Source organism: Urocampus carinirostris, chromosome 6 (genome assembly GCF_059441175.1).
Source record: "Urocampus carinirostris isolate Australia breed hairy pipefish chromosome 6, RoL_Ucar_1.0, whole genome shotgun sequence".
In the NCBI taxonomy this organism is placed as follows: Eukaryota; Metazoa; Chordata; class Actinopteri; order Syngnathiformes; family Syngnathidae; genus Urocampus; species Urocampus carinirostris.
Genome location: NC_142354.1, coordinates 1,943,828 through 1,966,992, shown reverse-complemented (window position 1 = coordinate 1,966,992; position 23,165 = coordinate 1,943,828). Strand labels below are relative to the sequence as shown.

At 39.9% G+C, this 23,165-nt stretch overlaps 1 protein-coding gene and 2 pseudogenes across 7 annotated transcripts in view; 1 reads left to right on the top strand and 2 right to left on the bottom strand.

The window, feature by feature from the left end:
* The window catches only part of ccndbp1 (cyclin D-type binding-protein 1), a 121,455-nt gene that overhangs the window by 82,880 nt on the left and 15,410 nt on the right, over positions 1 to 23,165 (top strand). For 2 of the 7 annotated variants that reach the window (XM_088337445.1, XM_088337443.1), the window contains exons 1-9: positions 9,723 to 9,849; positions 9,980 to 10,111; positions 11,500 to 11,559; positions 11,628 to 11,707; positions 11,791 to 11,872; positions 18,744 to 18,840; positions 18,907 to 18,980; positions 20,548 to 20,624; positions 20,690 to 20,949. In XM_088337445.1, coding sequence (XP_088193571.1) covers positions 10,027 to 10,111; positions 11,500 to 11,559; positions 11,628 to 11,707; positions 11,791 to 11,872; positions 18,744 to 18,840; positions 18,907 to 18,980; positions 20,548 to 20,624; positions 20,690 to 20,949 — 815 coding nt within the window. In that variant the 5' untranslated portion in view covers positions 9,723 to 9,849; positions 9,980 to 10,026. Of the gene's footprint in view, positions 1 to 9,718; positions 9,850 to 9,871; positions 10,112 to 11,499; positions 11,560 to 11,627; positions 11,708 to 11,790; positions 11,873 to 18,743; positions 18,841 to 18,906; positions 18,981 to 20,547; positions 20,625 to 20,689; positions 20,950 to 23,165 lie in introns of those variants that run through there. The other 5 variants (XM_088337447.1, XM_088337444.1, XM_088337440.1 and 2 more) reach the window with 4 other exon arrangements.
* LOC148363524 (U2 spliceosomal RNA) lies at positions 21,769 to 21,893 on the bottom strand (annotated as a pseudogene).
* LOC148363523 (U2 spliceosomal RNA) lies at positions 22,176 to 22,326 on the bottom strand (annotated as a pseudogene).

The following is a 23,165-nucleotide window of genomic DNA, read 5'->3' as shown; positions in this document are numbered from 1 at the left end:
TCATGCGTGAACTCTCAATAAACACGCCTACTGACCCGGATGTTGTCAGTTCGGCCTGGGCGGCCAAACCCGGGCTCACTACATTCGCGAAGTAGTTTTAAACTTTATAAGTGTCTCGACTTGAATATTTTTGCTAGCAATGATTCTATATCTTTATATAACTCCGACAGAAGCCAGCATAAAACATACAGGGTGCGAGGTTCGACCCCCAGTTACGGCAGTATTATTTTCATTGTGAGTGGTATTGTCAAAACTAGGGTACGAGTTTAGGTCGGAGCTAGGGTCAAAGATTTGATGGGAGCTAGGTTTAGAGTTTTGCAGCTAGAGTAAGACTATTTGGAGCTACATCAATCATAGCTCAGCTGGTGTGATGCCAGTACAGGGCTGTGGGTTTGATCCTGAGGCAAGCTAGTGATAAATGAATGGGTTTTTGGTATTGTGTTGGGGTTGGGGTAAGTATTGGTGTTTTGGTGGCAGTTGGGTTTTGGTGGGAGTTTGGTTTAAGATTTTGGTTGGAACAACGGTTAACTTTAGGATTTTGTTCGCAGTTAGGGTTGCTTCATATCTCACTCACCAGTACCTCAACTGGTAATAATGAAGCCGCGGTGAACCTGTCCCACCAAAGATCCACATTCACGCTGGACTGGATGATGAGGTTTTTATTACAGTTTCTGCAGATTAAATGAGTCACAACATTAGCTTTTCTGCTGGCTTTGATCTCTTTAGCAGCTCTCTCTGTAGACTGCCCAAAAGCATATCAAAGAGCTTTCTTTTCAATTTACATAAAATATATTTTAGAATATCACAATTCATTTTTAAATACATTTCAAGAAGATACTTTTAACAAGAGATTGTATAGTGGATTTTTTTTAACGTTTACAATGAATTTAACACATTTTTCTTTAGTCTGAATTTTAACCAACATCATCCTTTTTAATATATATGTAACCGCGGTGTACGTGTCCCACCAAAGATCCACATTCACGCTGGACTGGATGATGAAGTTTTTATTATTACAGTTTCTGCAAATGGATGAGTCACAACATTAGCTTTTTCCGCTGGGTCTGATCTCTTTGTAGTTCTCTCTGGTAAGACTAACAACAAAGCATATCAAAGAGCTTTACAGAAAATACATTTTAGAATATCACAATACATTTTTACATCTTTACATTTTAACAAGATACTTTTAACAAGAGATCGTATAGTGGATTTTTAACGTTTACAATGAATTCAACATGTTTTTCTTTAGTCTGAATTTTAACCAACATCATCCTTTTTTAATGTATATGAGAAAATAGGAATAAAAACAATAATGAGTATAAAAATGGGTACAATTTACCTGCAAAGGGAGGGGTCACAACATTAGCTTTTTCTGCTGGGTCTGATCTCTTTGATCTCTACAAGGGGAATTAATATTTAGTAAAACAGAAACAAAACGAAAATAAACCTAAACAGCTTGACAATATCAATCACATTACTATGCATGGTGAGAGATTTGGCAGCTGGGGTTATAATGTTTAAAATGAACTTCTTTTGTGGAGCACCAAAAGATATGTCTTACCTTTGTAGTTCTCTCTGGTAAGATTAACAACAAACCCCGCCTCCTGGTCACATGTTAGAAGCCAAAACCAGACCCCACCCCATACCAGCAGATGGCACTGTTGGACTCAGCATTGCAGGACATTTACCAAAAACTATACACATATTTCAGCAGGAATTTCAATAGAACAAAAGTTATTACTACACCCGTTACATACATGAGAAAATAGAAATAAGAACAATAATGAGTGTAAAAACGGATACAATTTACCTGCAGATGAAATGAGTCACAACATTAGCTTTTCTGCTGGCTTTGATCTCTTTTTGTTCTCTAGAAGGGGAATTGACATTTTAGTAAAACAGAAACAAAACTAAAATAAATCCAAACAGCTTGACAACATCAATCACATTACTGTGCATGTTGAGAGATTTGTCAGCTGGGGTTATAATGTTTAAAATTAGCTTCTTTTGTGGAGTACCAAAAGATGTGTCTTACCGTTAGCAGCTCTCTCTGTAGACTGACAACAAACCCCGCCTTCCGGTCACATGTCCAAAGCCAAAACCAAACCCCACCCCATACCAGCAGGTGGCACTGTTGGACTCATCATTGCAGGACACTTACCAAAAACTATAGACATATTTCAGCAGGAATTTCAATAAAACAAAAGTTATTATTACACCCGTTACAATAACATTCGGTTACACATATACGCTTGTGAATTTGATCCACAGTCAAGCGAGCGCCAAATACAGGTTAAATGTTAGGGTTTTGGATGGATCTTGGGTTAGGGTTTAGTTGGGGTTATGGTAACGGTTTTGGTGGTAAATCAGTTTAGCTTTTCGGATAGGGTCTCACATGGAGTTAGGGTCTCTCTACACCCACATAACCAGTAGCTCAATTGGTAAAAAAACATGTTTATCTATAGAGGATTTTGGGTCTGATTCCAGAAAATCCGATACTTTTCCAACATTACTCGTTATAGTGTTGGAGTTTGGTTTAAGTTTTTACTTGCAGCTATGTTTAGGGTTGGGATTTTGCTTGGAGCTCAGATTAGTTTAACTGGTAAGTAGCCAGCATATATAATTTAGGGGGGTAAATTCAATCCCCACTCAAGCCAGTACTTATACTAAGGGTTCTGTTATTTTGTTGGCGTTAGGATTAGAATTAGGGTTTTGGTTGGAGTTAATTTAGGTTTTTTTCTGGAAGTTAGGATTAGGGTTTTGATTGAAGCTAGGGTTGTTTTTAGGATTTATGTTAGAGTTAGGGTAAGGGTTTTATGTGGTGTTAAGTTTAGGGTTTTGGTGGGAACTAGGTGGTAAGAGGCCTGCTTTACTCTTACAGCAATTCACGGGTTGGTGTTATAGTGCTGATGCCAAGTTCAGGGTTTTTGTCATATCTTGGGGTTAGGGTTAAAGTTTTGGTTGGAGTTACTGTCATTCATAATCAACATCACCGGAAGCTTAATTAATAGGAAGTTAGGCCTTGTTGTGGTTTTGAACTATGGTCAATCCACTACCAATTTTAAATGAACAACTTGGGCACTTCTGCAAATAAAGCAGTTTTCACAAGGAGTTTTTTTTTTTGGGGTGAACCCATGGCAGCAAGATGATGTCAGCTCCTAGGTGTGCCTCATATTATAAAAAAAAAAAAATCAATTTCTCAACTTACAAGTATTTTAAAAAGCGACGTTTACATTTTAGTTCATCTTTTTCTGCTTATAATTCAAATTATTGTTTTTTTTTAATGAATACAGTTTTTCACAGGTAGGAGGCGCTAAATAATATGCAAATGTATTTTAAACAATAAGCCATTAGGCAAAATTCATAGCCTTCAGGTCCCCATATTTGAGGCTACAGGTGTCAATCTCATGGCCTGGGGCCAAATGTGGCCCGACACATCATTTTAAGTGGCCCGAGAGACAATAATGAGAGAAGCACAAGAGAAAAATGGGTGAAACAATGAGCTGCAATCTTAAATTTGTCCACTAAATGTCGCCAAAGCCACGCACTACACCCAAAAGCACCTGCTGTGACTGTAATTGCTGACTACCATGAATCAACCAGAGAACATTCAGGAAGCCCATCCTGTTGTTATTTTAATAAAAATTAAAGTATTAAACGCAATAGGAAAAATACATAATTGAAAAGAATAACACATAGATGTCTTTGCAGAAGTTTAAAGAAGCTTTAGCTTCTGTCAATAATGGATATGAAATCCATCAGAAAACATTTTCATCAATTAACAAAAAGAAAGCAAAAGACTTAAAGATCACTCTAAGAAATCTTATAAATCGTCTTGTCATTCCTTCCTTCCAATAAAAACCAATAAACGAGTGCAAGTGATCTCAGTTTTCTTTCCGTCCCGCCTGACAATCATATGTTGACAAAACCTATGTATTGTTTGTTAATTCTACATCCATTGCAACCTGGTCATCCTTTCAATTTAATTTTGATTTTATATAATACTTGAATTATTTTATGCATTATTTTTAAGTTTATTGTTTGTTAATGCAACATCCATTGCAGCCTGGTCATCCTGGAAGGGGGATTATCACATGTGCGGTCCCTTTCAAGGTTTTTTCAATTTCCTCAACTGAGCTTTTTTTGTTTTTCCTGGCCCTTTTGGTTTTAGATCGGGGAGCAGTGTTATAATAGTCAGTGGTTTGCAATAGTTGTGGTCTGTGCAGCCCTTTGAGACTCCTTGTGATTAATTGCTATACAAATAAACATGACTTGACTTGACATGACATCCCTGAATTATAATTTAAGCGTGAGCCTCCAAAAAAAGCAGTTCTCCAGCTAAGGCACAATTTTCATGCCATTAATGTACAGGGTTGGGAGGGTTCCTGTAAAAATGTTTTCCGATACAGTTACTAGTTACCTGCTGAAAAATGTGATTGCAGTTTACCTTCATTTGTCCCTTCTAAAGATTTCCTTTTTCCTCACGCTGATGTTTTGAGTTTTTCCTTCCCCGCATGTTGGTTTAAGATCAGGCGATGATGCAATTGTAATTCGGTGCAGTCCTTTGAGACATCTTGTGATTAAATACATTTGACTTGACCTGACTTTTCCAGCTAATGGTGAGGCATTTTTTACAGTTTTTCCATCCTGATTACAAAATGCAAAATTGCCCGAATATAAGCAAGTAGAACGTTTTCGAAAATATTTTTGCTGGACTAGCTTGAAGACAATAAATACAAAGCTGGACAGCAGAAGCGTAATGTAACTTGATTACTTTCAAGTACTTTTCTATTAATACAATATTAAATATGCTAATAAAAGACAAAAATAAAGTAAATATAAACACAATTACAAAATTTGGTTTGAGATCAATTATTAGTCCGGCTGTAACCTTAAAATAGAAGAAACCAAAATCATGTACTGTAGTTGTTTGTGGTCCAAAAAATAAGTAATTACATTTTAACCACGTAAAATAACGTATTGAGCAAAAAATAAAACTTTCTCTTTAACGTGGCTGAAAAATATGCTTTGTTTTAGATCACATAAAAACATATGAAGAACCCAATATTGTTTTAAACACACAAAAACCTTCTGAATGTCCCCCAAAAAATGTGGGATGTCTTGACATTTCTCTTTGTCTCTTTAGTGTCAGTGATTCAATTTATGATGGACACAACTAGTCTGTCAGCACATTATTTAGGGTGCATGAATTGAATGAATTGATGCTTGAGAAGATGCCGTGGAAGAGGTCATTACATTTCATGAATCATTTCATTTGCAAGTTCATACTTGTTGTTGACTTAGTCGCGTTATTTGCACTTTAAAACAGTAAATGGTACTTTGTTGTAAGTTTTGTGGTCAAATAGGTATATTTTGTACTCAGGCACCTGCGGGTGTCCTGGGAGTGAGCGAGTGTTTGAGAGCGCGCGTGTCCACAGAGAGGAGCCCATGGACTCGGTGAATGTGAATGGGGCGGCAGTAGCTCAGGAGGTAGAGCGCTTGTCTTGGGATCAAGGGATCCCAGTTCGAATCCCGGCTTATCCGTGTTGCATGTCGAAGTGTCCTTGGGTAAGACACTGAACCCCTAATACCCCCATTAAGCAGGTTAGTGTCTTACATGGCTGCAATGCAAGGCCGCTGTTGGGAAATGTGAAGCACACTGTAAAGCGCTTTGGGAAGTCATTGACTTGAAAAGCGCTATTTAAATGCAGATCATTTCATTTAATTTCATGTAAACCCAAACTAATGCGAATGAGTAAAAGAATGAATGTTAAAACCAATCCACCCTGGATTTTATCATTGTCCTCTGAAGTGTGCAATATGATAAAAATGTAATCATCCGATGTAAGCCCTATTTTTCTGAATGTACCAGCAATTTAATTATATATTTTTCTGTAACTGTCACGGAACACAAGTACATTTTTCTATCCTAACTACGCAACGCTATTACAGGTTTTTGTTACTCCCTAAGCCTGTTATGGAACTTGTCCAACCCCTGTTGGAATATTTTTTTTCTGCCGTGTGGCCCCCGAACTGAAATGACACCCATGTTTTGGGCACATGAACTTAAAGTCCTCTTAACAATATTACCACTAAGGACCGCAAGATTTTTTATTTATTTCTTTCTTAGACGAATTTGCTGAACTTTTGTCCAAACTAGTAACCTATGCAGACAAAATTATAATTATGGGGGACTTTAACATTCATATGAACTCCCCACTCAGTTCACTTACTATTGCGTTTCGGTCTCTAATTGATGCATTTGGTTTTAATCAACTGGTTGATTTGCCAACCCATAAAGATGGAAACAGGCTAGACTTGGTTCTGACTCGAGGAGTTTTAACCTCAAACACTATGGTGTTACCGTGTACTACCGTTATCTCGGATCATTATTTAGTTACATTTGAGGTGCTAGCTAAATGTAGTGCTAAAAAAGCAGAAGGATTTAGCGGATGCAATATAAGCACTGGCACAGTTTCTGAGCTCTTTGAACTCCTTCCTGGAGCAGTTGCGTCCTTTCCTTCATACAATGGCTCGATTGACTCACTCATGAATGAGTTCAATACTACCCTGACTAGTGTCCTGGATTCAATAGCGCCCATAAAGCTTACATTACGTCCTGAAAGACGCACGCCTTGGTTTACTGATGAAACTAGAACGCTTAAACAAGAATGCAGGAAATTGGAAAGAAAATGGCGCACTACCAAGCTTGAGGTTTTCCATCAAACCTGGTGTGACAGCTTGTTAAAGTATAAAGCGGCCCTTGCCTCTGCAAAATCGGCCTACCTTTCGAAGGTGATTGCGTCTCAAAAGAACAATCCCAAAGTCCTCCTTGACACTGTAGCATTGCTTATAAGGCAACAGACTATCGCAGATAGTTCGACGCACTCTGCCAATGTAACCGCGGTGTACGTGTCCCACCAAAGATCCACATTCACGCTGGACTGGATGATGAGGTTTTTATTATTACAGTTTCTGCAAATGGATGAGTCACAACATTAGCTTTTTCTGCTGGGTCAGATCTCTTTGATCTCTTTGTAGTACTCTAGTAAAACTGACAACAAAGCATATCAAAGAGCTTTCTTTTCACTTTACAGAAAATACATTTTAGAATATCACAATACATGTATAAATCTTTGCATTTTAACAAGATACTTTTAGCAAGAGATCGTATAGTGGATTTTTAACGTTTACAATGAATTCAACATGTTTTTCTTTACTCTGAATTTTAACCAACATCATCCTTTTTTTTAATGTATATGAAAAATGGGAATAAAAACAATAATGAGTATAAAAATGGGTACAATTTACCTGCAAATGGATGAGTCACAACATTAGCTTTTTCTGCTGGGTCAGATCTCTTTGATCTCTACAAGGGGAATTAATATTTAGTAAAACAGAAACAAAACGAAAATAAACCTAAACAGCTTGACAATATCAATCACATTACTATGCATGTTGAGAGATTTGTCAGCTGGGGTTATAAAGTTTAAAATTAACTTATTTTGTGGAGCACCAAAAGATATGTCTTACCTTTGTAGTACTCTGGTAAAACTGACAACAAACCCCACCTCCTGGTCACATGTTAGAAGCCAAAACCAAACCCCACCCCATACCAGCAGATGGCACTGTTGGACTCAGCATTGCAGGACATTTACCAAAAACTATACACATATTTTAGCAGGAATTTCAATAAAATAAAAGTTATTATCACACCCGTTACATACACCCCCCTGAAATTCTGCTAAATATGGGAGTGCTCTTCTTTACTAAGAAGATTTAATGCATACAGGAAGAAATTGTTTAAGACATTATTAATACCACACATATTAAAGGGCTGAAATCTACAAATGCACGACAGGGTGGCTGTCCAGGGAAATTGTCCAGTTTTAGTGAACTGTCACTTGATGATCTCAAACAGGTGGTGAATGCGGCCAAACCGACAACTTGCCAGTTAGACTCGCTCCCAGGTTCACTTATTAAAAGTCTTTTTGGCGTCCTTGGACCTTCAGTTCTAAATATTATAAACATATCACTCTCTTCAGGTGTAGTTCCAGCAGCTTTTAAGTCCGCCGTTATTAAACCCACACTGAAACGACCCAACCTTGATCCAGAAATCTTATGTAATTATAGACCTGTGTCAAACCTACCTTTCCTTTCTAAAGTACTTGAAAAAGTAGTGGCACAGCAGCTGAATGATTTCATATCCGAGAATAACCTTTTTGAATCTATGCAATCAGGATTCAGGGCTAACCACTCTACTGAGACAGCTCTGATCAAGGTAACAAATGATCTCCTACTGGCAATGGATTCTGGCGCTTCATCACTTTTGCTGCTGCTGGATCTTAGTGCTGCTTTTGACACAGTGCACCACAATTTCCTACTAGAACGGTTGGAAAAATGGATTGGTCTCTCAGGAACCGTCCTCTCGTGGTTCAGATCCTACCTCTCAGATAGGACGCACTGTGTTAAAAATGGCGAAATGACATCTGAGCCCTTTAATGTTACCTGTGGTGTTCCGCAGGGTTCAGTGCTTGGCCCCCTTCTTTTCAGCATTTACATGCTTCCATTAGGTGATATTATTCGCAAGTACAATATCAGCTTCCACTGCTACGCAGACGACACTCAACTATATCTTCCGTTGGAGGAATCTCCCACACTAAACTGTGGAAATTTGGAGGCCTGCCTCATTGAGATAAAAGAGTGGATGTCACTCAATTTCTTGCGTCTTAACTCTGAAAAGACCGAAATGTTAGTCATTGGTCCATCTAAATGCCGTGACTTATTCTCAAAAACTGCTGTGAACATTGACAAATGTCACATCACACAGAGTGACTCAGTTAAAAATGTAGGTGTCATATTTGACCCTGATCTATCCTTTGTAACGCATGTGAAGAAAATTACTAGAACCGCTTTCTTCCATCTTCGTAACATTGCTAAAATCCGTTCAATACTGTCTCAGTCGGATGCGGAAATTATAATTCATGCGTTTGTTACCTCCCGTCTCGATTACTGTAATGCACTACTCTCTGGTCTCCCGAAGTCTAGAATCAAGTCTCTTCAGCTGGTACAAAATGCCACAGCGAGGCTTTTAACTAGGACAAAAAAGTACGATCACATAACACCGATTTTGGCTAACCTGCATTGGCTCCCAGTTAGCCTTAGATGTGATTTCAAGGTTCTCTTAGTATTATACGAAATCATACATGGACTTGTTCCCTCTTATCTTTCATATCTGATTTCCCCCTATGTCCCAGTCCGAAGCCTACGATCTGAGAGTGCCGGTCTTCTGGTGATCCCAAGAGCAAAGATGTGTTCTGCTGGTTCGAGAGAGTTCTCCATCCGGGCACCGGTGCTGTGGAATGCTCTTCCCCCTGAGATCCGATCTGCAACCTCAGTGGAAATGTTTAAATCTAAGCTTAAAACTCACTTCTACTCCATACCATATGAATAACCTACTCTTCTCGTCGGCTGAAAAATAGTCTGTGTAATATAGTGTAATAATCTGTGAAGCCCTTTGAGACTCTTCGTGATTTAGGGCTATACAAATAAAAATGACTTGACTTGACTTTATTTATTAAATGTATTCAATTAAATATTTTTTTAGAAAAAAAAGTTGCACATTGTTTTCTTTGTGCGATACATTGTAAGCGATTCCCCAGGGTCATCGCAGACAAAAAAAAAATAAGAAGCTCATTGTTTGGATTGTCACAAGGGGTGATAATTTACTGAAAACTCAGTTTCCCCTAAGTACTAATGTAAAACATTGGAGATTACTATTTTATTTAGGGAATTTTCACATAGCCGTGTCCTGTGTGTCGGTCGCCTACTATCCAGGCTGAAAAGATGGTGAGAAAGTGTCAAGGATCGAAAGTGAATTACAACAAGATGTCCTGGAAAGTTTTATATTAGACTTCAGCTTCCGGTGTTGTGTGTTTGTTTTTGTGGTCCCCGCTTCACTATCACTACAAAATTTCAGTTCCAGAAGACGGCGACCGCGTTGGGGGAACAATTTTGTTGGCCGCCATGGAGGACGACGCAACGGAAAGCTTCTGTGTGATTCTTCGTAACTTGCTGAAATCTGTCAAATATATCACCGCTCGAGTTCGAGGTCAGTTTACCCGCACTTAAATTCGGGATTGCCGCGCCGAACTAAAATGTTAACGCCATGCTAGTTAAGCTGGTCATACTTATTGGTGTTTAACTTGGACCTAAAAAAATATGGATGTAACTAGAAGCGATTTGTTTTATGACGTCTGCCCGCTGGGCGCGTGTTTTACAAATATTTAACCTAACTGCAACAACTCAGAGATGAGTAAAGAAGGGGGACGTCTACGTTTGTTTAGCAATACCTGATTTATACAACGTAAAATGTATCCGGAACAGATTCTACATTGGTTTTCCCCCTTTTTAGTGACATACCGCAAGTGACAAAACGTCACCACAAGGAAAAAAGAAACTTTGAGAAAGGGCCTAACAAATGATAATCCCCCTTCCAAGATGACCAGGGTGCAATAGATTTAACATTGGGTACACAAAACGTAGTGAACATCAATAAAAGAAAACAATAGGTAATCTGTTGACATTTGTCCTGTAAGTGCATGACAGCAACGATGCCCCAAGCCTGTAAAGTAGCCCAAAAAGTCCATTACAGCAACGATGCAGCTTCCCATTTCTGCCGCTCGATGCAGGCGTTGACATGCTTTTCAGGTCCAAATACTGGTTCACTGACTCATCTCAAATTGTTCTTCTCCCTTGCATCACCACCAGCCAGGCAGTCGGAAAAAGACAGGAAAAGGAAAGAATGAGGTGGGCATCAACCATAAGTTATTGAATAGAAGTGGGTCTTAAGTCTAGATTTAAAAACTTCCACAGAGGTTGCAGATCTTATATCCGGAGGCAGAGCATTCCACAGCACCGGGGCACGAATGGAGAACGCTCTCGAGCATGCAGACTGGATGTTGCAATACACAGACATTGCCAACATAACCTATAGGTCATTCATAAGCTATAGAAAATAATTGTGTTTTAAGCCTAGATTCAAACAGTTCCACTAAGGTTGTAGATCAAATCTCAGAGGGCAGAGCGGTCCACAGCACCGGGGCCCGAATTGAGAAAGCTCTCAAATCTGCGGATCTCTTCTCATCTTTTGGGATCACTAGTAGACCAGCATTTTCCGAGCAAAGGCTCCAAGCAAGAACATAGGGGGAAATTAAATCTAAGAGATATGAGGGGGCAAGTCCATGCATAAGTTTGTATAATAACAACTGAATCTCGGACCAGATTAGTTTTTCTGTGCCTTAAAAATGCAATCAGCATTTCAAAGCTGCATTTTCTATTTCATTGGTGTGTCCTTGTGTGATATAGAAATTGGTTTGATTATCTTAACCCTTTGGAATGATAACTATGCAAAGATACCAGGAAGGGGGCAAACACTGTTTTACGTCACTGTACTTCGGTAAAAGAAGCTATTACCTAACATTCCTCTTTCTGTTGTAGATGGAGAATCCAATGAGTCAGATGGAGACTTCAACCTCTCCAACTTCTGGGTCATATTGAGTTGAGTCTTGAAGATACATTACAATTTAACACGGGGGTAAAGCTTAACTTTAACATGTATGTTGTAGACCAGGCAGTAAAGGCGGTATCACAGGAAGCAACCAAAGTTAGTCTGGCTTTCTCTCAACCACCACTGCCATCTCAGCAAGTTAGTCAGCAGGGCATTTTGGTAATGTGACGGGATCAACGTGCGTAAATGTAAAATTTGTTTTTCTTCTCCTCCCCTTATAGGCTGGAGAGCAGCTAGCTGACTCTGTCCTCAAGAGTGTCCTGAGCCTTTCTACCATTTATTACTGGCTTCCGAAGTGCCAAGGTAACACTTTTTAATGATTCAGTAACAGAGCTTTGATTCACCATTCACAAAACAAAATGGAAAGGTAGGGTATCCTCTTGATTTTGAGCACTTTCACATTAAAACTGAACCGTAAACTAGTGTAGTGTTTGCCTATACCAGGGGTCAGCAACCTTTTTGGTGTGGCGTGCCACTTTCAAATTTCCTTGTAAATCAGTGTGCCACACCAAAATTAATATTTCACCAGTGTTCATTTTACCTCTGAAAAGTGATGGGTCCCGGGGACTCGCATGCTCTAAAATCTATGGGTCCCAACAGAGATCTATGGGTCCCCAAAATTTAGTGTTATCGAGGTTGAAATTGTAAATCGGTGCCAAATATATAATAAAAATCTATATATTCATTCAGTTTCAATCATCAAATTATTAATTCATTTTCTGCATCAAATTATTGTTGGTAATATACCGATTAAAGGGATAACCACAAACCTGTCTTTTTTTTCATTTTCTCCTTTTATACTTCCTTTTTTCTTAACTTCTTTATACAACATCATAATTTGTAATATAATGTATCAAAGCAAGTGAGCCGTTTGAGAGCCGGCTCTCTTTAATGAGTTGAGCCGAAAAAATCGGTTCTCTAAAAAGAGACGGACTTTTCACTACACAACTAGAGATCGGCGTGCAGATGAAAACTTGAACCGCGAGACCAAAACAACATCTGCCCGATCTGCCTGACGAAAAGCTTGGACTGCGTTAAATCTTTGTTTAAATAAATGTAATTGGGTAATAATGACAATTTTGTGTCAAAAAACTTGCGTCCCGGGGACGCACGTTGATTTGAGACTATGCGTCCCCGGCAAAAATGATGCGTCTAGGACGCAGGGATGCAGGCAACCGAGAACACTGATTTCACAAATTTATTTTTACATCCAACAGAGCTGTCCATATATACAACATGGAAATACATTAAATCATATAACTGACCAATTTATCTTGCACTATTCTTGTTCATCAATAAACTAAAAAATTAATGTGAGCAACATGTGGAAAGGCCTGTAGCCATCCTTGACTTAACTTTTTATCACAAGAATCAACCAGAATCAACCATTCTTTATCAACAATGAATTACAATAAAAAACAAGTGATATGGACAGCTACCATACCATTTATCAATTAAATTTTATTGTAGAAAATATAAAAACTTGAAATAACAGCAGCAAAGCAGAAGGCTTTTTGAAAATAAGTGCAACAGAAATAACTGCTGAACAGCAACGCACACGTACAGTACAGTACAGCAGGAGGAGAGCAGGTGTGATTCCCCGTCAGTACAGGTCTCTCACATTGTTTTAATCTGCAAAGTCAGAACAGCCAGCTCTTACATTTCATCTTTTTCACTCGCAACTTAAACAGTTAATTATATGCACGGTTCAGATTTCATATTACAAATATAAAGTGATGCCTACCTTAATGTGATCCTTTGCCCTGTTTTACTTTACTCAGCTCTGTTATCTTGGGGTTGTACCTAGTCACTTTTAACTGCACGCAGGCCTCTGAGTGGTCAGTGGTGAGGCGACTGCGTTGCAGGTTGAGCACACTCTTCATGTGTGAAAATATCTGTTCACACATGTATGTGGCTCCGAACACTGACAGCAAAGCAAGTGCAATGTTCCTTAGACACCTGAACTTCTTTGGTACAGACAGCCAACAGGTGGCAATGCGAGCACAGTGGTCGCGCACAGATTCAGTTTCCTTCTCTTGATTTTGCACAGATTCAGTTTCCAGCTCTCTTTGTAGCTCTGCAAACTTTGATTTCCACAGTGCTGATGTTTTCAATTCAATCAGCTGCATCTGCACGTCCTGTGTGTCCAGCCAGTCTATCTCAGGTAACTCCAGCAGGCCATGTCCATCAAAGCTTTCGGGGTTGATCAGGAAAGATAACAGGGGTCCATACTTCTGAATCTCCTGAAACCGTGATGTATTTGCATATGTCAGTGGGGCTGATTTTGTGCTGTGCTGACAGCTGCCTGCAGTGTTTGAAGTAGTGGTAGGTTGAGGCAGATATGTCACTTGACATAACAGCCAATTTGGCAACAAAAGCTGCCCATGTCTCGTACATGTCCAACACAGTCTGCCCTGCACCCTGGAGTTTGAGATTGAGCTCGTTGAGTTGTCCCGTCATATCCGCGACAAACACAAGTTTCAGAAGCCACTTCTTGTCCTCCAGTTCTGGGTAGTCTTGCCCTTTTTCTTGCAGGAAAGTCTTAATTGCGTTAAGGCAGCCCACAAACTGCTTCAACATTTTTCCGCAGAGTGCAGAGGGAGATCCTTGTATGTGGCGTCTTGTTCCACAAGCAGGGCCTGGAACTGTCTGTGTGTCAGTGTGGACCGTTGAACAATGAAGTTTACTATGTTTGTCACAATGGCAACGACATCATTAAGATCTGTTTTGGACATCTTTGCTCTCAGGTGTTCTTGGTGAATTATGCAGTGCAGCTTCATGATCGGATGACCAACCTTTTCCTCAATTAATGTGACAGCCCCTTTCTGTCTCCCCACCATGGCGGGGGCGCCATCTGTTGTCACTGCAAAAATCTTGCTGATATCAACCCCTTGCTCTTCAAAATAATCAAATAAAACTTTGGCCACATCTTCACCTTTTGTAGTTTCAGGCATTGGCTTTAAGCACCAGAGCTCTTCCCTTACAGGGGAATCATCCCAGTATCTTGCCATAACTGCCAAACGTGGGATATCATTCACATCCACACTTTCAACAAGTGCAATGCTGAATACACTGGCCTCCTTTAAAGCAGCTGTCTGCTGTTCTCTCACATTTTCTGCCAGCTCCTCTACTCGCCGTTCAGTACTTCTGGCTGACATGGGGATGTCTTTTATTCTTTTTGGGATTATTTCTTTGTTAGGCAAGCCATCAAACAAAACCTCTGAGCTCGACAAGAATGCTTCTTTAATATACAGGACTGTCTCAGAAAATTAGAATATTGTGATAAAGTTCTTTATTTTCTGTAATGCAATTAAAATGACAAAAATGTCATACATTCTGGATTCATTAAACATCAACTGAACTATTTCAAGCCTTTTATTATTTGAATATTGCTGATTTTGGCTTACAGCTGAAAAAAACTCAAAAATCCTATCTCAAAATATTAGAACACTTCCTCAGACCAAGTAAAAAAATAATTTTATAACAGCAAAACTAAATCAAACATTTGAAAATGTCCATTGATGCACTCAGTACTTGGTTGGGAATCCTTTTGCACGGATTACTGCATCAATCCGGCGTGGCATGGAGGCAATCAGCCTGTGGCATTGCTGAGGTGTTATTGATAATAAATAAATAAATAATTTCCTTTGTATTGTCATTCTTTGTAACAATGTACACAGAACGAAATGTCGATACACCTGACCCGTTGTAGCGAGCCGATGCAGCCGCAGCCAACAGAGGGCGCCGCCATTTTACTTTTGTTATAAGTCTTAGGTATGACTCGGCCGAGGCGCGAACCAGCGACCTCCCAGTCTCAAAGCGGGCGCCCTACCATCTAGGCTACTGAGCTGGTGCCCAGGATGCTTCGATAGCGGCCTTCAGCTCATTTGCATTTGTAGGTCTGGTGTCTTTCATCTTCTTCTTAACTATACCCCACAAATTCTCGATGGGGTTCAGGTCAGGGGAATTAGCAGGCCAATCAAGGACAGTGATGCCATGGTCAGTGCACCAGTTACTGGTGGTTTTGGCACTGTGGGCAGGTGCCAGATCATGCTGGAAAATGAAATCCTCATCTCCATAGAGCTTTTCAGCAGATGGAAGCATGTAGTGCTCTAAAATCTCTTGGTACACAGTTGCATTTACTCTGGACTTGATGAAACACAGTGGACCAACACCAGCAGCTGACATGGCTCCCCAAACCATTGCTGACTGTGGGAACTTCACACTGGATTTCAAGCAACTTGGATTTTGCTCCTCTCCAGCCTTTCTCCAGACTCTGGCGCCTTGACTTCCAAATGAAATGCAAAACTTGCTTTCGTCTGAAAAGAGGACTTTGGACCACTCTGCAACTGTCCAGTGCTTCTTCTCCATAGCCCAAGTCAGACGCTTCTTCCGTTGTCTTGAGTTCAGAAGTGGCTTGACCATGGGAATACGGCTATTGTAGCCCATTTCCCGGACACGTCTGTGAACTGTGGCTTTTGATACCTGGACTCCAGCTTCAGCCCACTGTCTTTGAAGCTCCCCCAAATTCTGGAAGCGGCTCTTCACAATTTTGTTAAGGCTGCGGTCATCTCTCTTGGTTGTGCAGCGTTTCCGGCCACATTTTTTCCTTCCAACAGACTTTTTGTGGATATGCTTTGAAACTGCACTCTGTGAACAGCCTGCTCTTTGAGAAATTTCTTTTTGTGTCTTACCCTCAATCAGGAGGGTATCAATGATGGTCCTCTGGACTGCAGTCAGATCAGCAGTCTTCCCCATACTTGTGATTTAGTTTACTGAACCAAGCTGAGTGTTTTTAAGGCTCAGGAAACCCTCGCAAGGTGTTTCGAGTTAATTAGATGATTCAGGTGATTAGTTGAATAGCCTACTTGTATACTTTTTCATGATATTCTAATATTTTGAGATAGGATTTTTGAGTTTTCTTAAGCTGTAAGCCAAATTCAGCAATATTCAAATAATAAAAGGCTTGAAATAGTTCAGTTGATGTGTAATGAATCCAGAATGTATGACATTTTTGTTTTTTTAATTGCATTACAGAAAATAAAGAACTTTATCACAATATTCTAATTTTCTGAGACAGTCCTGTATTCTCCATCAGTGAATGGTTTTCCGTGCTTTGCTATGCAGTGAACAATGCAATAGCTAGCTTCAGTAGTGGTGTTTTTAGCAGTCACCAATGTTTTCAGGGTCTGCATTTGTTGGCCGTACCTGGAAACAGCGCGTTTTAATGTCTCCGCCTTGTCGGACGCATTCTTGAAATTATGTTCGTGTTTCGTCTCGTAATGACGGTTTACACTTGATGTGCGAGGTACAACGCTTTTGTGGCTTAATACACAACTGCACGGTCATTTCTTTTGACAAAGCCCCAGTCATCTGTCCACGCTGGCTGGAAAGAGCGAGATTTTTTCACGGGAGGAACTGTCATGATTTATTTATCGCGCGCCGGTATTTCTTTGGCTGATATTAAGCACGGTTCTCTCCTACGCGCCGCACACACGCTCACACACGGAGCCGAGGAGGCGTTACCGTAAGCCTGTAAATAATACAGCGCACAACTGAAAATGTCTAAACTTCAGGTACAAATGCGCATTTAAAAAAATGTTATCTTTATTATTGTGACGTGCGGTCGCGTGCCACTGGTTAACCCCTCGCGTGCCACTGCTGCTACGCGTGCCATAGGTTGCCGACCCCTGGCCTATACCATTAGAAGTCCTTGGTGGGCCGCAAGGGTTTAATTGGTCCGCCAGAGTCTCATAACTTGTATTGTTGAATATATAATAATATTTTTAGACATAAATATAAATGCTTAGTTAATTGAAACAACTTTAAGATATCTCGTCTATAAAATAACCCAAACTCCAAGGTGTGATCACTTGCGCGATTTTTTTTGTCCTCCTACTTGTTTTTTTTTCTCTTAAAAGTACACGTAATTGATAAGCAGAGGGGTGACTGACAGCAGCACCTACATTGGTTAAAAGATGAATTGTAAATGTTAAAGTTCTTGTATTTATACGTTTTTGATAGCACTGAATCGTAAAAGTGCAAAGTCTAAATTAGTTAAACATTTGGAAGCCGAAAGAGCTGGCTATTTGTAGTGAACCAAGCTGGAATAGACAGTTCTTTTAAAATAATTATAGTTGCAATCACTTAGAAGTTTCGGGTTACAATAACATACCTGTCAACTTGTATGTCGTACCCATATTTAATAGCATTAGAACAATATTATTTATTTTTAGTCTAATTAGATTTTTTGCATTAAATCCTCATCTCGATTACCATGCTTTGTGGGTTTGACTTGTTTGCTGTTTCACTGGCACAAATTTATCATAGATTTATCCTCTTGATTTTGCTTTATAAATGCACCCAATTGATGCGTTTGGGGGGGGATTATGCCCACGGAACCCACTAGACTGTCCACGAAGCAGGGTTTCACAAAATTGGTTAAGAAACCCTGTAGTACAGGGGTGGCGAACACGTTTGACACTAAGAGCCGAAATTTTTAACTGTGAGAGTCAAAGAGCCACACCACACACTGACCTGCCATGACAGACAGACACACAAACACACACACAATTAAAAACATATTATAGCACACATAACACTATTTCCGTTTCGCTTTGCATTTTGCCATTTTGACCATGAGGGCAATATGGTCATGAAATGTTTACTTAATTTCCCGGCATTAGATGTAACCTATGAAGATGATTGGCAGTCAGTTATGTGTCCGGAGCAGCATAAAAACAACAAATTCGCCAAATTAATTTCAAAATATTATTTATTACTTGTTATTAACTCTGATGGATTCAAGTGTGTCTTAAGAGGGGGAAAAAAACTAAACATGAAACGAGGCAAAGAGCCACAGTATGTAGAAAATATGATGAGGCAAAGAGCCGCATTCTGATTGGCAAGAGCCGCATGCGGCTCTAGAGCCGCATTTTCGCCACCCTGCTGTAGTAATTCGTCCATTTATTTCACCTCTTATGAATTCATTTTGCATTCTTGTCTTTGGTGCAAATCAAGTACATTCTCTTAAAATGTGTGCTGTTCTTACTATTTTTATGTTGTTTTTTTTAAACTAAAACTTACTCATATGAATACTGCTGGACAATGGATCAATAAGGGGTGTCTTTAAGAAAAGGAATACTGATGAACTCTTTATGATACTCATCCCCAGGTGTCTGTCTTCGTCAACAAGTCCGAGACGCCACGCTGCAGGTTCTGGAAGGGTTGATGCAGCTTCTGGATGTGATAATTACTTCACCACTACAGAGGTATACACAATGGTTAACCTTAGCTTCAAGCTGAAGGTAGTGAAAAGGGATGATTTCTCTTTCTAGTCTGACTCTGAAACAGTTAACATCTACAGGAGGCGTGTGGTCAGCATGCGACTGCTTCACCCGCCTCCCCAGAAGTAAGTTTTTTTAGTATATTTTTACATAGCATTTTCTTGGGTAACCCACCCATCCCAAATAACTACCCATCTACTAAACTTTTTACTCTACTTGTCAACACACTGTACCTAACTTCCTACCATTTATACCTACTAAACAAGTTTTTGTCAAATGGGGTTATTAGTAGCCCTGAAGTAGGGCTATACACCACCTGGTACAGGGTTTATACAGGTGCTTGAAAGCCTTGAAAATGCTAGAAGTTTCATGTTGTGTTTTTAAGGATTGAAAATTGCTTGAATTTCAGGTGAAGTGCTTGTAGATGCTTAAAATTGTTGCTATGTTAATCAACAAGTCTGCATAAAAATGACGCCGACACTGCTCATCGGTGACTTTTTTTTCCATAGCATTTATCCTACCCTTGTGATTAACTGCAGCTGGCATTAGTTTGTACGACATTGATGTATGAAGCTCCATCGCCCCATACATGCCGTGCCCATGAAGACAAGTGCATGGTACACAAAAACAGGGCACTATTAATTGTGTATTAGTGCAATGATTGCATATTAGTTATGGACATTCATAATGGGGCGCTAAAAAATTAAAGTAGCGTCATTTTTACCCAACAACTACAGTTGCAGTCAAAAGTTTACTTGTGAAGAACATAATGTATTGGCTCTCTTGAGTTTCCAGTTATTTCTGCTACTCAGATTTGTCTCTGATAGTGATTGGAACCGATAGTTCTTTGTCACAAAAACATGAGATTTGGTTCTTTTATAACTTTATTATGGGTTAACAGAAAAAGTGATCAAATCTGCTGGGTAAGAAATATACATACAGCAGCGCTATTTTCACTTCAATTAGGCGCTTTTGGCAACAATCAACAAGCTTCTGGTTGAATCTTTAACCACTCCTCTTGACAGAATTGGTGCAGTTCAGTTAAATCTGACTGCTTTCTCACATGGACTTGTTTCTTCAGCTTTGTCCACAAGTTCTTAACAGGGTTTAAGTCAGGACTTGAGGAAGGCCATTCTAAAACCTTAATTCTAGCCTGATTTTAGCCATTTCATTACCACTTTTGATGTGTGTTTGGGGTCATTGTCCAGTTAGAAAACTCAACTGTGCCCAAAACCCAATCTTCAGGCTGATGACTTCAGGTTATCTTGAAGAATTTGAAGGTATTGCTCCTTCTTCATTATCCCATTTACTCTCTGTAGAGCACCTATTGGCAGGAAAACAGCCCTACAGCATTATACTACCACCACCGTGCTTGACGGTAGGCATGGTGTACTTGGGGTTAAACGCCTCACCTTTTCTCCTCCAAATATATTGCTGGGCAATGTGGCCAAATAGTTTGATTTTTGTTCCGTCTGATAGCAAGTAATTTTTGGGAACATGGCATTCCTCTGCATTCACTGGGCTAGGAAAAAGGCCACCTCTTTGTCTTAATTTATGTTTATTGATATGAATTAAACTAATGTGACCAGATAGATTCTCTATTGCAAAGCCTACCCTTATACCGAACAAGGTTATTCCTGTTTAGGTATTCATCCCTAATTGACTGTCTTTATTTTGATTTTTCAATTTTAGCCAATACGGATGCAGTTTTGCTGGTGCTAACAGGTCAGAGTGGCATCGTGAAAGACGCCATTGAGGAGTTAGAGCAGGTACTTGTTCCTCAGACACACCGATGCAGCTACCTCAAACCCAACTTTTGACATTCAAACGCCAGGCACAGTCTGCAGCCGACGACCCTTTTATCGATGTCCTGGATGACGATGAGGATGGTGTAGAGCCGAGAGGCAACCGGGACACTTACTGGTCGCAGCAGGATCGTTCCGTGGTTGCCGCGTGCCAGGGGATGATGAAGACGGCTGCAGCCTGTCTAAGAAAAACAGCAGCAGCTGTCAGGACCCATAGTGACGTCAACGTGCCTCAGAGTGTGGCACAGCTAGACGACTTGGTGGACTGCATCATGGAAATCAGCCCTGGGTAGGCATGCAAAGCAAAATCCACTCACATGGTGCTCATCACCTGATTACCATATTTTCCACACTTTAAGGCGCACCGGATTGTAAGCTTACCTCCAAAAATATTCTTAGGTGAAATGATTTTCAAACATAAGCGCACCAGACTATAAGGCACATGTAAATTAAATATGGAAAGAGATCGGGTTGCACAAAAATAATCGTATTTGTGCATCGATTGATCAGTCGGAATATATCGCTGATCACAGTTGCATAACATAAGATCAAGGTTCGTGCAGATGGTTAAAATCCTTGAAAATGCTTGAATTTTAATGTTGTGTTTTCAAGGTCAGGAAAATGCTTGAGTTTTGGGTGAAGTGCTTGAAATTGTTGCCATTGCCATAACACAACATTTCTGAAAATGCAAAACAAGAAAATATTAATTAAGAATAGTTTTTTACCAATTTAGACACAGATCCTTTTGAAAAATGGGTATTGTTCTATTTTCTTTATTACTTATCCATTATCCGTTATCGGTCAGTTCATAATACGCTACAAAGCTAAGGTGCCGGGACACTTACTCTCAGCCAAAAGGCCGAGCTAAGGTCCTAGCCTCAAAGCCTTGCTGCGATCATTGCGAATGACGGTGGCTGAATCAAGGTCCTGACCGTCACATGCTGACACATCTAGATGGGGGGGAGGGATTTTTAAGGGTTATTGTTCTATCTTCGTTATTCATTATCCGTTATCGGTCAGTTCATAATACGCTACAGAGCCTAGGAGCCTGGACACTTACTCTCAGCCAAGAGGCCAAGCTAAGGCCCTAAAGCCTTGCTGCGATCATTGCGAATGCACCGTTCCCGGAGGTACTGCAATACCGGGCCGATGCGTGGAGTGGACAGAGCAAGCTCTTATTCCATCTCCGGATTGCAAAAATCAATGATCTTAGCCAAAAGGCCGAGAAGCGATACTACCTCATAGACACTACACAATTCTCGTTTTTTTTTTTTGGGTTTGAACAAATTTATTGACACTAATAACGGAAAACAATCATGACAATCTCAACAGCAATTAAGCACATTCACAATATTATGGGGTTTTGGGGTTTTTAAGGGTTATTGTTCTATCTTCGTTATTCATTATCCGTTATCGGTCAGTTCATAATACGCTACAAAGCCTAGGAGCCGGGACACTTACTCTCAGCCAAAAGGCCAAGTTAAGGTCCTAGCCCTAAAGCCTTGCTGCGATCATTGCGAATGCACCGTTCCCGGAGGTACTGCAATACCGGGCCGATGCGTGGAGTGGACAGAGCAAGCTCCTATTCCATCTCCGGATTGCAAAAATCAAAGATCATGGCTACTACACAGAGCAACTTCATAGATAGTACGCGATTGAAAGTAAATGTCCTTCATTAAGGTCCACAGTCCCAAAAAATTTTTTGGGTTTGAACAAATTTATTGACACTTATAACAGAAAACAATCATGACAATCTCAACAGCAATTAAGCACATTCACAATATTATATTTCAATATGACTTTTTTAACAGCAAGCACAATGTGAGGTTTGAATACCCCTTCTCGAAAATCTTAATAGCAATCAAGCATATTCACAATTTCATTATATAACATCTTTGTTAGTGTCAATAGATCCGTCCAGGCCAAAGTCGATTGTCCTCGGTCTGAACAAATCCACCGACACCAACAGCAGCAAAACAAACACGACAATCTCAACAGCCATCAAGCATATTCACAATTTTTTTATATCTGACAATATGACGTGACGATATGACGTTTTAACATTTTTTCCTGACATTTTCAACATCAATTAAACAATTTCAGAGTTATTTTCTTTTAACAGTAGTTAACCAGCGTGTAAAAGGCAATACTATTGTGCAAGGGCATAGCTCTGTCATCCCAGCCTCCCAAGCAGCACTCTTCCAGTCGGGGGTTTTTAAGGGTTATTGTTCTATCTTCGTTATTCATTATCCATTATCCGTTATCGGTCAGTTCATAATACGCTACAAAGCCTAGGAGCCGGGACACTTACTCTCGGCCAAAAGGCCAAGCTAAGGTCCTAGCTCCAGTTCCTCAGTAATTTCAGTACTACAGATGAGTGGGGTTTGGGGTTTTTAAGGGTTATTGTTCTATCTTCGTTATTCATTATCCATTATCCGTTATCGGTCAGTTCATAATACGCTACAAAGCCTAGGAGCCGGGACACTTACTCTCAGCCAAAAGGCC